Here is a 19383-nt window from a genome sequence, read left to right on the forward strand (position 1 = left end):
AAATGATGGAATAATTCTATTTTTAATTATAGTTTTTTTATTTGCTTTTCTAAATAAGGTACCAGTACTTTTTGCAAATTAAGCAGGACATTCTTACTGGAAGGTAAGACATTTTTGCTGTATTAAACATTAAATGCAAATTTGGTCAAGAAAAACTTAATAATGAGAGATTTTGCCTGCAAAAATTAAAATATATTAAGAATAAATCACTCTCTATGGAAGTTGAAGTGTTTATAATAATTACCTGTCAAATTTGTCCATAGACTCTAAAAGACTAGGGTTTTCAAAATAGCCAAATGTCATATGAAATACGTAATTTTATTTATTTCTTATTTTAAAAACAAAACAGATTGCCCTGTCCTTACAATACTGCTGCTCTTCTGGCTTCCTATGCTGTTCAATGTAAGTATAATTAGTGTTTGTGTACTTGTTAGTACTGAAATATATAAAAAGTCTTATTGATTAGTTTCTTAATGCACTTTGTATGGCATTATATTGTGGTGTTTGTGGGCATGGTGCTAATTTTCTCATGATTAAGGAAATTGATTGGTTGTCCTCCCCCAGCATATTTTGCTGAATTGGAGATGGAAAAAATACTTAAAGCCATGCTGTTAGAAAACCCCAAATCAATACTCTTTTATTCCTGGGTATTCTGAGGCATAGAGTTGTGGCTTTTGCCTTGAGAACGATACTAAAAAGTATTTCTTAAGACACTAAAACATCTTTAACATACCATACAGTGTACCTCCAAATAAGTGTGGAAAAGGGAATTCTGGTCATATCTGGCCAAAAAGTTCAATACCCATCTTGGGAATTTTAAGCCATCCAGTGAATAGATGAGTCTTGAAAACTGAGATTTAGTTTTCTTCCTCACTCAGTTTTTCTTCATAAACTTAAATTAAATTAAGCAATCCTGATAAATTCATCTATATTCATGTGTTTTTCTACTGTTAAAGATACTTACATCCACATTAGTGCTTTGTATACTTTGTACATATTGGACAAATAGTGTCCATGTTAATATTTTCATTAAAAATGTGTAGTAATGTTAATGTCATGTTTTGTGCATGGTTTTGTTAAGTGGTCACCTTTTTCTAGGGCAATCAATGGACTTGTTTCTCTTAAACAAAACTCCCACACTTCAGCTGCCTGAAAAATGTACTGCAAATGCTGTCATGCCATAGGGAGTTGTCTTAGAAGAGATAAAGTATTTGATAATGTAATGGGAACTATGAAAACTTGATAACATTTTAGGGTATTAAGAATGCACTGTGGGTTTTTTTTTTTTTAAATATTGTAGAATTGGTGGGCATGCACAGTGTATTGTATTTACATTTATCCATGAGATCCTGCTGCCATTAAGTTCTTCAGCATACAGAGCTCTATCTCATGTTTTCTGTACTTGCCTAGTAATAAACTTCCTGTATTCTTTATAAATACATGTAAAGAGCAGATGCAGATCTCAGTCCTGTACTCTTGGATTTCAGCAAGGAATGCATTCTGTTACAAAACCTGGCCCAATTTCCTAGTTTTTAAATTATTTAAAATAGGATTTGTTTGTGTTGATGCAAGTGACCCAAAGCTTTTTCCTACCCTCCCTTCCTTTCCTCGTCCTCCTGCTCCATAAGTGCCTTCATCCATCTTGTCAGTGTCACTAGGCCTGCCCGGGACCCCACATCATGATGTGTTGCTGTTGTCTTTCCACTTTTCGTTTTATGTTTCTTATCTATCACTGTAGATCTGTTACAGGGATTGCAGATATTTAAAGCTGAATTTTTTTCTACTGTATTTACAAAAGCATCAAAGACTGTATTTTTAGCAAATGTTGTTTATATTTTTTTTTTTTTATAAAATGTGAGTGTAATTTATTTCTTATAATTTTAGGAAAGTGTTAGAAATTACGTAAATACACTTTTAGTAGTTTCAGTGTAGATGTACATATGTGTACTTCTTTCCGTACATACAACTGAATGTGCAAAAAATATTTTTCTAATGCTTCTGAATGTATCTTGGTGCAGAATGAGTTGGTGGTTTTTGCAGATCTTCATGATGAAATAGCAGTTGTAGTGTTAAAAGAATAAAAACATGTAATCATATGAAAACAAGCAAAGGTAAAATAATAAAAAAAAAATTGAATACTATCCTACATATATCTATATCCTGCTTAGTGCTAGCTGTAATAACAGCATTTATGGATTAATTTGTCTATTAAAAATTAAACATTACAAACTTCCTTCATAAGACCATAATCAAAGCTCTCTCTAAATAATCTCCATGGTATTCACTGAGAATGTGACTGTTTATTCTAAACGGAAAAGGGGAGTTCAAATGTCTTCTCTATTTTTGTTTGCTGTAGATCATAAATTATGTGGGAGCAGACTCATGTGAATTTGGGGGCATTGCACAATGCCAAGTACATCAGTGATAAACAATAACCTCTCTTTTTAATATTTTAGCCGAGCTGGGAGACTACAACCATTCAGAAAACTTGCCAGGCTACCTCTCAGAATATTCTTTCATCCCTAGCCAGCCTCAAGACTTTGAAAAAGAAATAGCAAAATTACATCAGCAGCACATGTAAGGATTTACATCAGAAGATACTGACTTTGTCAAATCCTGACTGCTGATGCTGTGCTATTATATAAAACAAAATAGTATTTTTTCTTAAAGGTTTCAGGGTGGGTGGGGTGTTGGGTTTTTTGATTGGTTGGTTGGTTTTGGTTGGTTTTTTTAAGATAATGTGATTTCTTTGGAGATTATCTGTATAATAAATACCATTGATGGTCTATACAGAATATCTATATCTAAATTAGTGAAATAATGAATATGTTAAGTTAAAGGTATTCTGAAAACAGTACTTGTGTTATTATCTAGGATATTAACTTAGCTGGATATATTTTCTTTAAGAGTTTTTTTTGGTCTTGGGGGAATGTTCTGAGCATAGGGGCTTTGTTTTCATGATGCTCTCACCAGTAAAAGAGTTACTTTAGAAGTAACAAAGTCCTTTTCTTCAATATCTGCTCTTTCCTGTGTGCAAGTCTGTGACCTTTCTGAAAGAGGAAAAGGCAATGAAGCAATGGAAAATATTTTTTTTTCCCGTATGTAACATTGTGGTACTTTCCAGTGATGGTTCCTTCATATTTTAGAGCTTAGGTGCCTTTTGTTACAGCTAAATTTAACAAAATGTAAGCAGTATTTGTAAAACATTTGCTTGATTGGGGCATGTTGTTTGCTTTCAAAACTACTGAATGTTATGTTACAGTTCAGATAAAGGCTTAGAAAATTCTCTTAGCTAGGGTAAAGACATTTAAATGAATTGATGGTAATTTAAATTACGAGTGCCAAATACAGGATTGTAAAACTAATTTCCAGATTCTAGGGCTCCACAAACATTTAAATGATAAGGTGCTTTAAAATAAAAAGTGTTGTGGGCTCTTGTCAAGACTTGGTTCTTGTGGAAACATTCTTTTCTGTTAATATTTTTGGGTTACAGTCTGTTTATCATGAGAAAGGAAATTCAGATTTCAGGGTGGGGGTAGAAGTAGTAAAATGAATGCAGATTTTCTGTCTGCACTCACTGGGGAGCCTGATGTGGGAGGTCGTGTTAGAACATTTCTGATTTAGCTGCTTTCTTTCAGAGGGTTGTCTCCTGCAGAAGCAGAGTTCAATTATCTCAATACAGCACGTACCTTAGAACTTTATGGAGTTGAATTGCACTATGCAAGGGTAAGTCTGGATGAACTGGTGTTGCAATGTAAGGATGGATTCCTCTGAGATTTATGGAAAAACACACTTTCCTTTTTAGTGAGCCTTCCTGGCTTCTGCTTACAAGAGAAAAAAAGAAAAAAATATTATCTTACTAGGTGCCTAACTGGGATTTACCGAGTGAATATCCACTATTTCACTCTAGTGAGGGTATTTCTTTGCTTAAATTTGTGCTTAGTTATCTGCGTGTCAATGAGGTTGAGCTTTGTTGGCTTGAATGCCAGTTCAGTTGGCTACTGATGAATAAGAAAAATGTGCTTGTTGAATGTGCATTTGATATTTAAGGATCTGTCAGCTTTGAAAATATTTAATTTGGTTCCTACTAGAACCAAATTATAAATCATCAAAATACAGAGTGAACTGTTAATGTCAGGTACTATAATTTGATAGTGTTAGTTTTTTACCTGATAAAGCAAGTAGCTCAAGCTCTTAACGCAAATGATCTTAACATGTCAGTACAGTGCTACCATTTCTGCAAAGCCTCTAAATAAAATTATTTTTAGTAATTGACATCCCTAGTTTTTAAGTATTCTTGTCCTATACCCTAAGGCTAGAGAAAGTTGGAATAGAACTGGAAATTTACCCCACTTAGCTGCTCACTGTATCCACTGCTTTTGCACACATATTGAGAGTTCTATAGCATGTGCTTGATTAGAGTGCAAAGATATTTCAGGAAAAACGTGCTATTTAAATATGCTTACAATATTGTTTGTTTTAGAATCTGTCCTCTCTGTGTTCTGAGATTGCAATTTCCTTTCAGGTAGGAATTGAAGTTGCTGGTTGCTTTTAGTGTAGCAATTGCCAAACCAGTCTATTAGTGCTGCTGTTCTTAATAAACTAGAATACTTTTGTATTTATTTCTTCAAAGTTGTTGAAAGACAGATGATCTAACTTGAGAAGTTAAATTTTTGTGGTAACTTATAAGGAACTCAGAGCAAACCTTCAGGTTTGTCCTTAATATGAGTGAATAATTTAATTTCTTATTTGTCTTATTAAAACACATTGCGTTCCACATTAATTTGTGTGTTTAGAGGGAGATGAGAATGAATACATATGAAGTCTCAAGAGATTTATTTTGTTCTTCCAAGTAATTTTCTCTTTTCTTTTAAAGGATCAGAGTAACAATGAAATAATGATTGGAGTGATGTCAGGTGGAATACTAATTTTTAAGAACAGAGTACGAATTAATACCTTTCAGTGGTAAGGACAGCTGTTTAATGTTTTTATTTGCTATTTCAAAATATTTTTACCACTCTGAGAAAGACTGAAACTTGAGTTGTATCATATGTTGAAATTATTTATCTTATGTTGTGCTATGGGAAATTTTTTGGAGGGGTTTTGTCCTGGTCTGCCTGCTGTGCTCTTAAACAACTTTGATACTCTAATGAAACGGTAATGAATTTTAATTCAGGAGTTTGTAAGCATACTTAATATTTAATTAACCATATAGCCTGGGCCAGTGTGATTGTCTAGCTTACAGTCTTTAAAGAGACAGTTGAATTGAAAAATATTAACCTGGAGATGGACTGCTCTTACCTGTTTTGTGACCTGTAAGTTAATTGTAATTTTAAATTTAATGTAGTTATGGTACTTCTGAATAACTGAGGTGGAGCATTCATGATATTATAATCTCTTCATCCATAGATAATATTTTTTATGATAGTGCATTTAGTGCAGAAAATGCTGGCATTTATTTGGTCTCTTATCTGAAATAGTTTTAAAGCTGTTCTGTAAAGATGGACTTATCCCCATTAAATATCCTACTGCTTAAGCTGGGATCCTACTCTTTATTCATATAAGATCAGGAAAGAAAGAGAAATTCTCTTCTGTACTATGACTTCTGTAGTGCTCTTTAGAAGTGCTCTGTGGTGCTCTACAGAAGTTGAATCACCTTCCCTGATGCCTTTTGTAGTTCCTGCAGAAGTAACCTTCCCTTGGTTTCCTTTGCCTGGAATCCACTTTGACAGCCTTACTACTTGTGTCACTGAGTTGCTATAGCTGCATTCTGAGTGGGTGAAGTCAGTCATATAAGATTATCATAACAGACATTAGTTCATCAGGCACAAAACCTGTTCATCCTAGAGAAATGATGAGAACTGTTCATTTGCTACTGATTTTGCATTTTTGTTTGCTGCTGATGTGTGCTTGATCTTTTCTGCAACCCAGTGAGTTTCTGAGATATTCTGGTTCTGTGCTAAGCTTAGTCTCGAGCTTCATTGTAGGGTGTTATATATTTTGTGGTTTACCAAGCTAAGAAACAGTGTGAGTGATTGAATTCTAGTAGATTTTCAGAGAGAAAGAAAAAACGAAGCTATATCAAAGTGTTATCTGCAGCCAGTACAACTGAACATGGTGAACATTTTACTTATATGTATTTGAAGAAAAATAAGTCTGAGACAAAGCATGTAAATTTCCTGTCTTCATGGTTATAGGGTAAATTAAAACAGGATCTTGCAATGATAAGCGTGAAACTACTGTACTGGTCAGTCAGACCTGCCTTTATAATAGTGACACATTCTAGGAAAGATATCCTTCATGTGGTGAGAGTTTTGAAGTGTTGGAGCCATTTCTGGGCTAAGGCTGCTTTATAAATTGAGTGGTGTAATAAGGAAGGTTTTATTTCAGTCTGATGTTACTGCTGTTATTTTGGGGAAAACAGCAGTAGTAGAAATAGGTTCTGTAAAGCACACTGGTAAATTACTGAGTATGTATGATCTAAGTCATAATTAAGCTACACATCCCTAATGGAAGTTGGAGGTTTCTGTGAGTTCTGCTTCATATTGTTTGCATGCCAGGGATGCTGATCTAAATTCTTAGTGTGGTTTTTTGTATGTGTGTAATTACCTAAACAGTTCTTCCTTGTATTTAACCATACCAGCTGACATCAGGGGTATTAATTTCTTCCTGTGAAGACTATAGTTACCACTGAAATTGGTCTTTACAAAGAAAAAAAAGAACCACCCTTCCCCATTTCACCCTGTTAGAGGCTTTCTTTTGCTATGAGTAATAATCTGAAATACCAGTTTCCACAATATAGCTCAGTAATAGACCTATTACCCTTTCTTTTTATCCATAATCATGCTGCTGCTCCTATGCCAGTGGTACTGTTACCTCTTCTTTTTGCTTCCACTTATTCTTGCTCCTGTACAACTGGAGCTGTGTAATGTCTTCCCAGTGCTTTATGGGTACAGTGGATATCTGGATACCTGTGTTTCAGTACTCCTGAAGGTGAGTTTTGAGATGAGTGAGAGGCTAGACATGCATATATGTGGGAGGAAATAAAGATTTAACTGTATTGCTTAGAGAACAATCAAGTAAAATGTCTTTGCCCTCTCCCTCTTAATTTGACATTATATCTTTTTTTGAACCTTTTGATCATGGGGAGAAATTAAACAGGAGGAAGACAAGTTAGAAATAGGGGAAAACAAAGGACACTGCCTTTTTATCCCACATGTCCTGACTTGATCTTCCTGTACTGTAGATAATTCCTCCTTTCCCTAGACTTTGCTACCAGGCACAGAGACCTGGGAATCCAAGGAGATTGAAGACCAAAGGAGAAGTCATGGAGTATGTCACCCTTTCCTTTGTTACTAGACCACCTGTTCAGCAGTTGGAAGCATGCTTTCCTTTGCCTGTTGTTTGTGGTTGATGTATCTCTGGAAAGCTTTATTGCCTTTTACATCCAGTGGCAGTTGAAACTTCAGTTGTGCTGTGGATTTCCTGGTTTTATCCCTGAATGATTAGGTAGTGCAGTGTTCCTCCTTGGTCATCTAATCCTGCTTACGTATCTTGTACACTTCCTTTTGTGTTTGAGCCCTGTCAGCAGTTCTGTCTTGGCTGGCCTCTTCTCATGCTGGCATGTTTTCTAGCACATCGGGATTGTTCTGGATTGAGAAGATTGTCCTTTAAGACAGACTGACTGTCCTCTGTTCCTGTGACCAAAAGGCAGCTTCTGTGGGATTTTGCCCACCAGAACAATGAACAAACTGGAGTTTCCTCTCCTGAACCAATGGTTTAGTCTGCTGCGTCCCTCCACTTTAAAATCTGTAACTTCGCCATCTCACAGCTGCTGGAGCCAAATTTGTCTTTGGCTACTAAATCTAAACAATCCTTTCTTGTTTGTGACTTGGGCTACCAAGAGCATCTTCCCTGGGTGCCTGGTCCAGAACCTGTGCCAAAGAGGTCTTGCTCAAGAAATTTGCTGGATTGCTCAAGTCCTGCCTCCCAAGGGTCGGGGTGGTAAAGCCCTTAGTGAGAACCAGGGCTTGGTATCATGAGACTCCTTCCATGTGTTTGAGTACAATCTGCATTTTAGACTAGGACTTTTAAATATCTCTTAATTTAAAAATATATATTTTATTATTTAGGATGTCTGAGGTGACTGTAGATGGGAAAACCATACCAGGAAAGTAATACTGATGCCTGCCTGTTCTTACGCTTCTCCTTGGATATGCAGCATTGCCAACAGTCAGAGAAAGGAAATGTAGGCAGACATGCCTTTTCCTTGGGCTGAGTATGGGTATGCTCATTCAGTGCCTAGCAGGGTATTAGCAGTATTGAGTATTCTCTTATTTGCTGTATTTTTTTTTTAATAGATGAGAATGAGCTTTGCTGAGTCATTTCTTTATACTTGAATGGCAGCTCTTTTGATTTGAGTTAGACCATACTGGCTAATGTTACAGCTTTGAGTCTGTTCCAAATGGTTTCAGTCTTAAAAGTCAGCTGACCTCACTCTGTGAGCCTAAATTATGGGATGAGATTAAAACTCCATATGTATTAGCCTTACTCTCTTTGAGTTTGTAAACCACCAAAGGCAGTCATTTTTTTAGCAGAAGAGGAAACCCAAAGAATAAAAGATAGTAAATGTTTTTATAAACAGAATAATTGCTAAGCAAATCAGATATGTTGCAGAGTGTATGGAACTCATTTTTTAGAAAAGGTATGTATTAAAATGTTCTTTTAATTGCACTGTACACCAAAATTTTAGAAAATTAGTAATAACATACTTGTTGATTAACTGCAGCCTAAATAGTCTAATAATTTTTTTCTGTTTTTCCCACAGTCAGACTGTTAATAATCACTAGTGTGTGTCCTATCCAGCAAATATAAAATCCAGCCTACATTACCCTTAAGCAATTTTTTGTCACAGGAGGTTCTAAGAAGATTGATTGCCAGGGGAATAATTTGGTTTTAGTACATAAGATGTAACTCCCCTTAAAGTTCCAAATCCTTGAGAAACTAACTCTGATAGCAAGAATTTGTTAAGAATTTAAAAAAAAAACAGACTAACAAATAGGACAGTTATTGCTGCTCCCTTTTTTTTTTTGTTATTGCTAACTGTTAAACTAATGGCAAGGCTAGGAAAGGAAAAAGAAATGGGAACAGATGTAAATAAGCATAATTGAAACGCTAATGTTCAGAGAATGCCCTTATGTTACTGCAGATAGAGACTCTCCCAACAAATTAGGACATCCCACTTAGGTTCCTGCTCTGAATAATCCCCTGAAGAAAAATGTCTTTATTTGATTAAGTTAAGAAGATAATTTCTATATATAGATATCCAACTTAGGTGTCTGTAATGTTTTGCTTCTCATCCTTCCTGGTCTAAAGGGTTCTTTATTCAGCAAGTGATAAATATGCAAGTAGTAATTCCAGTCCTTTTGCAGTATTGTATCAGTTGTTCATTTTTCAAGTAACGAAAGTTACCATGTTTTTCTTTTTACAATTTGAACCTCACTTTTTTCTTGACCAAAGTGATACTCCTGTATATTTAATAAAATATGTCGACTATCCTAATACTACATTTTTTGAAAAAGTATATAATTAGATTGTGATGGAAATACAGCCTGTCTTTTGCCATGTTGCATAACTAGTATTAGAGTGACCATCCAAAACAGTCTGGAATTACTGTCAGTATTTCATATATTTATAGCTAACTTGAAAGGTGAACAGATCTGTAGGCAGATTTTTCCCTGTCATGTGATACTGTAAATATTTTTTTCCTCCTAATAATGTGATTATTTTCCTTAACTTTATAATAACCAAGGTCGTGAGTCCTATCTCTGTGCTCATATCTTATCTTAGCTATTTTACTAAAACAAATTCTGGTTATATTTAAAGATGTGTAAGAACATAGAGAAAGAATGTCTTTCAGGGATCAGGTGAAGCTCAAAGGATTTTTTTCATATTCTGAGGGATAATGAAAGCAGCCTCAGAAAAGAGAACATCTGCCTGGAATGACCTGGGGATAGAAAGGCTCTTTGGGCTTTGGAATGGGGAAAAGATACCAAAATTAGCAACTGCCTTGGGTTTAGGATGTAAACAACTGAATTTGATGGATAATGTAAATACACAGCCCATAAATTTCAAATTATACAAACTATTTTATTTAATCTTTGATACCTTACTTTTTGTCTATGGAAATGAAATCTCATCTCTCTAGAAAGTATATTTTTAGTAGGTGTATTTAAGCCTTTAACCATGATTCAGTATATGAAATGTTTAAATATTGTGGTTTTATTTTTCATTTAGGTTGAAGATTGTAAAAATTTCTTTTAAGTGCAAGCAGTTTTTTATTCAACTTAGGAAAGAATTGGTGAGTACTATCTTAAATGTGATCTGAAAGCAATGAAATAATTTCTACCATATGTCTGCATTATACTGACTGATACTATGTTGATTCTTGGTTTTGTCTGCAATTAAAAGTCCAGTTTCACCAACATTCTGGCTGTTTCATGTTTCAAGTAGATGATTACAATGCTTTATAAGATTATTTTTAATTTGATTTGCCTTACATTTTAGATCCTTTTAGTTTTGCATTTGTATGCAGGAAATGTAACTTGTTTATGTAAGATAAATGTGGAAAAGGTTGAAAGTAAATCAATATTAAATTTAAATGTCATAAGAAACCAAATTAAAACTAAAGGTAGTGCTTAATGCTGCTTCAGTTGTATATATGCTTGTAAGTTAATGTTTGATAAACATGTTGATTTCTATTATTCAGATTTGGTAATACATGATGACTTTATTACTTATATTTAAATAGAAGAGATAAGAATTTCTTAGTACTTCTAAATTACATGTGGTAAATTTTTATGCCTACTTCTGAATTTCTTGTGGAAAAGGTTGGAGCTGAATGTTGCACTGCTTGAGGTGTGCGTTTGCTATCCCATGAAGCACCACAGGACCACTGTGCATTTAATTCAGCAAGAAATGTATTGTTCTGTGCCCTCAAGAGATGAGCTTCCATCACAGGCATAGCACTGGGGGAAGATGGAGAAATTTATTAAAAATATGACTATGTGATTAACTCGTCAGATTAATTAAGAGGTTTTGTGCAATTCTTACAACTGAAAGGATTTACTGTGAAGGTGATGAGACAGTGGAACAGGTTGTGGGTGCCACAGCCCTGGCAGTGCTCAAGGCCAGGTTGGACAAGGCCTTGAGCAACCTGGTTTGGTGGGAGATGTCCCTGCCCATGGCAGGTGGGTTGGGATTGCATGATCTATTTAAGGTCTCTTCCAACCCTTAATGTTCTATGATTTGAAGACCTGAAATACAGAGTTACAGACTAGATATAAAAGATGATTCTGTGCAGAAATGCATCTTGAGTACTATAGGGCTGTTCCAGGTTTAGAGACAATAATGGTTAAACAAGAAAAATACAAAGAGGAAACACCTGTTCTGTCAGATCAGGCCAATGTCTGGTGACTGGTACTAATGCTGAAAACAGGGGTCATACAGGTACACAACGGGTGTATCTTAAATAAAATCATGAAGTGAGCAGGAGTGTCTGTCAATGTGAGCAGACATCGTGCAACATGAGCAGAAAAATGGTGATACAAAAAAGATGGGGGGGGAATGTTGTATTGCAGTGACACAGCATTTTTGTAAAACCCCACTGGAGCTACAGGCTTGTTCTCAAAGGCAGGCTGATCTCTGACAGCCCAGAGGTCAAATTTAGTCTTGATACCAGTGTGTGTAACCTCCATTACAGTTGCAGGAAATGGTGTTTGCATGTGAGATGAGAATTTGGAGTTTTATTTGGAATTCAGAAATTACAAACTGCAGTTGTTTTCTAAATCAGAACTTGATGAAAATGCTGTGGCAGCAGATTTCAGGACCTTGAACATTAAGATACCTAGATATAAAGTAGGATTGCATACTGTGTACTTGACTGTTTCCTCTATTTTCTGCGGAAAAATTCTGCTTATAAGAGAAGGTAATACAAAGATAACTTTCTCATCTTGTTTCCCTGTTACTTTTTAATACTCTACATATTGTTACTTGCATGAGAATGTAGTTTTTATAATTAATGTAATTTCTCTTCTGAGACATCTTATCCAAGCCAACAAATTAAAAAGCCTTGTAGTGTTTTTCTTTAAACTCTGTGTATCAGATGAAAACTGGTCGCGAGAACTTAATTTTCATTCATTCCAAGTAGTGAATATCTTAAGATCAAAGTTGAAATTTGGCTTCCAAAGAAGTCATACTTAAACTAATTTTTTAATCACAGCTAATATTAAAATTCTTGTTTCCAGATTTACTTTCTCTGACTAGATTCATAGGATAAGATTCATCTCACCTATATTCAGCTTCAGTTAGGTTAAAAGAATGTATTTTCTGTTTCATGATTACTTGGCTCACCAAGGCTCATCGTTAGCTTCCTCTGTAGTAATCACACACAAAGGTGCGAAGGCTGAAACATCTGAACTGGAAGTACATTTTAGGATGGGTTAAGTTGCTCTCTGGTGGTATAGTCTTCCTTTTGCTTTCACTCCCATTAACAATAAAGGGAGCCTAAATGACTCTCTTTAGGCAGCAGAAACTAGGTGAAGTGACTCGGTGATTGCACATTTGGTATGTAAAATATCTCTGGTCTAGTGCTTTGAGTGCATGTTTTAAATCACCTATTTACGATACGGCAGGGGAAATACATTCATGGTATGCTGATGATGTGTTTCAAACTTGTGTGTAAATATGTAACAAATTGTACATCTGAGAAACCGCATTTATTTGAATGCAAAGCTGAGATGCTGTAGAATATTAAGTTAGTGGACTTGGGAAAGGAATGTTCCACTGGTTTTATTTTTTCCCAGCTGGGCTATATACACTTTTCTATAATCATAAAAAGATATTTTTCAGATGCTGCTAATGAGTGTTGAGAGCTTTTAATTGCAACTGTCCTCAAAAGTGCAAGTGCCTTATCTTGTAATCACCTGTTAAATTTATTCCCTGACTTGGCATAGCTTAAAGGCATCAACATAAGTAAAGAACTATTTGCCTACTTTTATTAGATTAAATCTGTGTTTAAATAAATCACTTAAATGAAGTGAGATGAAGCAGTTTAATGTCATAGTCGTTTTCCTGTGGTGGTATAATACAATCTTGAGTATGGTGGAGTATTCTGACAATCATATAGCTGGAGCATATATCCACTGGAGTACATTTTTTTTTCCATTGTTGTTTTATGGTTTTGTGGGGGGAAAGTATGTTATATGTAGGACTTATTCCTCCAACATTAGGAGCCCCCTGAGCCATTACTTCAATAGCAGGTTTTTCCACTGTATCTTCCTTTGTTCTGCCTGTTCTATATGCTGCTTCCCTTACATGTTTGAAGCTGTTTGAGAATAATTCAGTAGTTTCATTTTTCTAGATGTTTCCTTAAACTTCTCTGGTTCTATTTAGTTGCACGATTTAGTTGTAGTAATATCAATAGCTAGCATCAAGCTCTTAATGCCATCCAGCATGTTTTTGTGGTCTTGATTCTTTGACAGCCAAAGAAGCTGTTCAGCATTTTCTTTTGCTCTTTTGGAGGCCAGATGTCTATTGAAAAATGACTTGAGTCTGGAACTAAACAAGATTATAAGTTTCTGGCCGTAACTGAAACCTAGTTTCAGTGAGTGGCCAAAATAATTGATTTTATTTTTTTAAATTATAGTTTATGTATCTGAAGTTTGTGCTTTGAACTTCGACTTTTTTTGACTGACTTTTAGAAAAATTTGGTCTGAAATCACAAGGTGATGTATGGGCTTATCTGCCCAAGCACATATTTGATCTTAAGTAGCACTGGCATTCATTAGATGCCTACTTGATTGCTGCCTAATCCTATCAAAGTTTCTGTGTTGCACTTTTTTTTGTGAATAGCAAATACTACTGGCAGAAGTATCTGTGCTGCATTTAAGCTTTCACAGGACTTTTGCCCACTATTTCTGGAATATGTTGAGTATGGGGAGCATCTGCCCTTATAAAGCACAAGTCTTGTCTTTCTGAGATGGGGTAGGGAATTAGTGCTTTTTTCTGGGATTTTTCCTTGCTTAGCGAAAGTAAAAGGGTTTCATTAGAGAGTAAGTTTCTCAACCCAATTTCTTTCCTGAGCAGCAAGAGATCTGCTCTGGAGTCACTGTTTCAAGGCAGGCAAAGGTAGGTTTGAATGAATGGCCCCCACTCAAGGTGCTTGTTCAAGTACTGAGCTGTTCTGTGTGAGAGGAGCACCAGTATCCAGTCTGCTTTTTGGTTTTTTTTGCCTTTTTAATAGTAGGAACCACAAAGATGACTTGGACTTGACTATACCCCACCTTTATTTGTCTTACTGTAGTTTTGTGCTGGGGCCCAGAGCTTCATTACCAGTATTGCATCCCAGCTGCTTCCCTCTTCCTCTCCATAGCAAGCAGTTTTCCTCTCTTTAATAGAAACCACAGACACAATTAGTAAGATAATAATTTTGGAACAGAATCGTGCTGTGACTCCATGATGTAGTCTTCTAACACTGATCTCAACAGACATAACCCCCTGAAATGCCTGTATGTCGTTATCATACCATAGAGCATTGTGCATCTTGCTGGAGCCTTGTGCTGTAAAAGCATTCCATGGGCTGCAGGGCTGCAGTGTAATTGTCCTGTTACTTTATGTGCTTTTGGCTGAAGTACCATGGACATTACAAATGATGCTGAGCCCACATTGATTCAAGCCTGCTGTTTTCAGGGAAGACAGGGGCAACCTTATTCTAAATTCAGAAGTAGAACCAGATCTTGCACCCCAGAATCATCAGCAAAGATGAATTTCAGGTGCCCAAGTTACACTGGAATATTACAGAACCTGCAGAGGTGAATAGGGGAAGGATGAGTGCACTTAGGAGCCAATATCATATATTATTCTTTATCTTAAACAATGTTTCCTAGCTGTAACTGAGATGAAGGGGAAGGGTTTGAGAATCAGTTCTCCCCGCACTGCAATGAAAGCTTTAAAAGCTATGAATAGAACTATTGTTAAGGTACCTTTAAAGCTCTAGCGCACCAAGTTCCTGTGAAAGTGCTGTCTCGAATTACAATTAAGTTGATCTTTTGCAGCTCCTTCTCATCCTGCCATACCAGCTCTTCCTTCATGCTTCATGTCTGATCTACTGATCAGATGGTGGCATGAGATTCAGATCAGCTCATTTTCTGGAGTATAAACTAGGGGAAACAGCAGGTTATGGTTTTTTTTTCCCCAACCCATAATTATAATACTTTGAATGACATTAAAATGCATGATCATCAGCTCATATAACTTGTCAATTTTTCTTTTCCAACTGTTCAAAAGGCTGACAGAACATGAAAATTTGCTACATCATGAGAACTTTTTGTTAGAATCTAAAATCTTAGCTGTTTCATCCTTTACTGGATCCAGATGAGGGCAGTCCATAATTTTACGTAGTTGCTCTCTTGCAGAATAGTAATTTACCTTGTTTATATTGTTTGCCTTTTACATTGTTGATAAAGCTTTTTATGGCTGCATAGGTAATGGACTTAATTTCTGTTATCTTGTTTCTGACTTCTAATTTTTAAATGCTTCGGTTCACATGTCTAGAAAATACAGAGAGCAATTGGCAAAACTTGGAAATTAAGAACAGAGATATAAGTAATCTTTGTAATTGAATTGAAATATCAGTGTTTAGTTTCTTGGATATAATTTCTTAAATATCATCAATAAATACTTAGAGTTTGCTGTTTGTTTTAAATCCATTTTATTTTGCCTTAAATTTGTCATGTAGCTGAAAATACAGTGTCATTCTTGTTCCCGAATACAACACTGGGTGAAGAATTGCAGGTCTCTGCCTTGGTTTCTCAGCAGATCTAAAGATGAGCACACCAACAAAAGCTTAACTTGGAAAAGGTCTTTACTACTAAGTGAAATCAGTTAAGGTGTGCAAAATGTTGGGGAGAATTTAGTACTGGGAAGAGAAAGAAGAATGCTGATGATATTTCTGGACCTACAGTGGGTTTTTATCAAGCTCTCTCAACAGGCAGAGTAGCTTGGCTTGCTTTGCTATTTTGCTTCTTGCATTTCCCAGGAATTTAATGAATCATTTAGAAGCAGGCACATCAGTTGCTCTTGAAATCAATACCTGTTTCCAATCTCCAGCTGCCACATGTGCATGACAATTGCTCATCTTGACTGTAGTTTTCAACAGAGAGGCACATTGTCTTTGAGCTCTCAGATCATGGAATCATTTTCATGTAGTTTGGGTCGTACCTTTTAGACTTGTTTCTAGATGACTAAACAGACTGTTAACCTTTGAGCAGGCTCTTTAAAAAAAAAAACCATAACCCAGGGGAACAAAAAAAATTCTTCAAAGAAATTGTAAAGGTATTTAAAAAGGGTTTGTTGTACATAAAGTTAATAGAAAATTAGAGTACCACTTCAAAAAGCATGATTTAAAAAAAATGCCCCAAAGTCAACAATATTTATTTTAGTTTCAAAAGTAACTTGAAATAATTCTTACCTGAAATATATTTTTCTCATTTTTTAGCATGAATCTAGAGAAACGTTACTGGGATTCAATATGGTGAATTACCGAGCGTGTAAGAATTTGTGGAAGGCTTGTGTTGAGCATCACACGTTCTTCCGTTTGGACAGACCACTGGCCCCTCAGAAGAACTTTTTTGCACATTATTTCACTTTGGGTTCCAAGTTCCGGTACTGGTAAGTGCTGATTTCAAATTTGTGGGAAGGAATGTGAGTGAATAGGCAGCTCATCAATAAACATAGGGAATTATCTAGATTCTATATTAAAACATAATTCAAGTTTTTGAATCCTGCAACTGTTCCCCTTCCCTGTTGGCCAAAGTTTCAAATGTTGGTAATTTTTTAAGATGGCTTGAAAATATAATTATTGTATTATTAGTGGCCATTATTGCACTAGTACTCTGAGATTGTCTCCCAAGGTGCATTTCTTGGCCTGTTTTCCTGCTGGGTTATGTTTATCTTAAAAATGTTGTCTCAAAACTTCAAAGCCTTTGACCTGGTGTTTTTGAAAACCATTGAGTCTCGGATACTGTGTGCAGCAGCAGCAACAAGACAGACCTAAGTTAATACCAAATATGAATTACTGAAAAGAAGCTTGTACAAGTAAAACCCACTTATCTACATGTATACAAATAGGAATTAGGTGAAGACAAAGGACATGTTCTGTATCAAAACCAGAGCTTTAGAAAATAAGGAGGAAATGAAATCCATAACCCTTAAGGATGAACTTAAAATAATAGGCAAGAAGCTTGGAGGTGCACAGAATGACTGTGTCATAACTATAATCCCCATAATGCTGGAGTGGGTGGTGTTGGGTTTTGTTATTTTATAGTTTTTATTTTAAAAAATATATCTCTGTTCAGTGACTGAATTAACTGCCTTTGCAAGTAGTGCAGAATGCCAATGGTTTAAATTGTGCCTGAAATAGAGAATAACAGAGCTACTACTAATCATCCATCTAGAATGGCAGTAGTGTCTGTGACGTACAAAGGGACATGATGAAAAGCTAGAAAACACAATAACAGGCTATTTCTGTCACATTTGTGAATTGCATAAATGTATAAAGAGGAAAGTAATTCAGTGGCTAACTGTTTATAGCATCTGTTTTTTGACCAGCATTCCCAGTACCCATTTGAGAAACAGCATTCTATGATCCTGAACAGTGTTTGAGACTTGACTCAATGTTGCTGTAGAGAATTTCAGGGAGCTTTTTCATTTCTGTAAGGATTTTGAATCTGAATCACTGTGGTTACTATTACAGAATAGCTCTTTGATGATGACATTCAACTTAACATGAGATGAGAAGGGAAACTGCATAAAAATGAAGAAGGTCATTAAAGTTGCTGAAACAGCCAAAAGGCTGGAATTTCTGCAAGTAGTTTGAGAGATTGTCGAGAGGCAATAATACAGCACGCAAAGAGAGGTTAAGAGCACTGGGCTTATTTAATCTGGTGAAGAGGAAGCTAAGGGGGAATTCAGTAGCAAGCCTAAAGCTACTTCTAGGGCAATGTCAGTACTGATGGACCCAAAGGAGGTGCTGGTAACAGGCAGGTGAGATTTCACCTTAAAGATTCTGGGTGGACATGAGGGAAAGTGTTTGGGTTTCTCAGAACAGTGTATGCTGAAACAAGTTACCTGGACTGGCTGTGGGATCTTTGTTAGTGGAGGCTTTCAAAACTCAGCTAGACAAAGCCATGGCCAGAGGTGACCTAGTGTTAGCAGGAGATTGGACTAGAGACTTCTAGCCAACATTTCTATGATCAAAACAAGCCAATTAAAATACAGAACTGACAGGTCTAGACAGAATTATCTCCACTTCTGAAAGAAATCGGGGACATAAAATTGTTGAACTATTAAATTGTTACATAAGATATTTCCATTGGTTTAAAATACTTCTATACAGCAAATTTTAAAGCAAATTTGGTTTGTTTTGGTTTTTTTTTTAAGTTTCCAAGAGGGATCGAGAAGACTGTTAGTAAGAAAAGGTGACTTCTGTACATTGTCTTTTTCAAAGTGGTTTTAATAGTATTCCTCACCAAATACTCATGAAAAAACATGGGGAGTTTTATTGTGTATTAGCATCTCTTTTATAATCAGATGGGAAACAAGTAGATTCCTTTTTCACAACGGAGGGAAGTTACCACTGGAGTGATACAGGGTTTTGTTGTAAAATCTGAAGTCAACAGTAGAAGGTTTTGGTGGTATTTCACAATGAGGAGTGAGTAGGCAATAAAATAGTAGATCAAGTTCAGTGCCCAAAAATGCAAAATAAATTACACAGAGAGAAGGAAAGAGCAGGAACATTGATTCTCTGAAAACCTTAAATCGGTTATTAGTAGCAGTTATAGAAGGACAAATACAATGATAGAGTTATTGGAAAGCAATAGAGGCAAATACAGCCAACTTACTTCTTGGAGTTAAAAATGTGTAACCCCAGCAATTTAGCAGGCAGCAGGTTTGGAAGGAGAAATTTTCTGGAATCACAGCATGGCAGAGGTTGGAAGGCAGCTCTGGACACTGTTGAGTCCAATGCCCTGTTCTAACAGGGTCCACTGTAGCAGGTTGCCTAGGAGAGTATCCAGCCACGTTTTGAATGTCTCCAAGGAGCAAAACTGCACCATCTCTGAGCAACCTGGTTCAGTGTTAAACTATCTTACAGTAAAAACTTTTTTTTGTTTGGGTGGGTGGTGAGGATGTTGTTGTTTTGTAGCCCTGTCCTTGCTGCCTGCAAGAGTAAGAGCTCTCATATTTCTGTTTGTGCTGATTTTTTTTGTCCTGTCTCTGGGCTCCCTTAAGAAGTGTCTGGCTGTATTTTTTACAGCAAATAAAGAC

The 19383-nt window shown here is 36.0% G+C and overlaps 1 protein-coding gene across 3 annotated transcripts in view; it reads left to right on the top strand.

Annotated features, from left to right (window-relative positions):
* Positions 1-19383, top strand: part of PTPN4 (protein tyrosine phosphatase non-receptor type 4) — a 112656-nt gene that overhangs the window by 54127 nt on the left and 39146 nt on the right. For all 3 annotated transcript variants that reach the window (XR_011152013.1, XM_069021003.1, XM_069021004.1), the window contains exons 6-12: positions 59-103; positions 350-402; positions 2457-2577; positions 3639-3726; positions 4877-4965; positions 10297-10360; positions 16556-16728. Coding sequence is in view for 2 of the 3 variants with exons in the window: in XM_069021003.1 (XP_068877104.1) it covers positions 59-103; positions 350-402; positions 2457-2577; positions 3639-3726; positions 4877-4965; positions 10297-10360; positions 16556-16728 (633 nt within the window). In the remaining variant the exon portion in view is untranslated. The remainder of the gene's footprint in view (positions 1-58; positions 104-349; positions 403-2456; positions 2578-3638; positions 3727-4876; positions 4966-10296; positions 10361-16555; positions 16729-19383) is intronic.

This window comes from Aphelocoma coerulescens, chromosome 7 (genome assembly GCF_041296385.1).
Source record: "Aphelocoma coerulescens isolate FSJ_1873_10779 chromosome 7, UR_Acoe_1.0, whole genome shotgun sequence".
Classification (NCBI taxonomy): domain Eukaryota; kingdom Metazoa; phylum Chordata; class Aves; order Passeriformes; family Corvidae; genus Aphelocoma; species Aphelocoma coerulescens.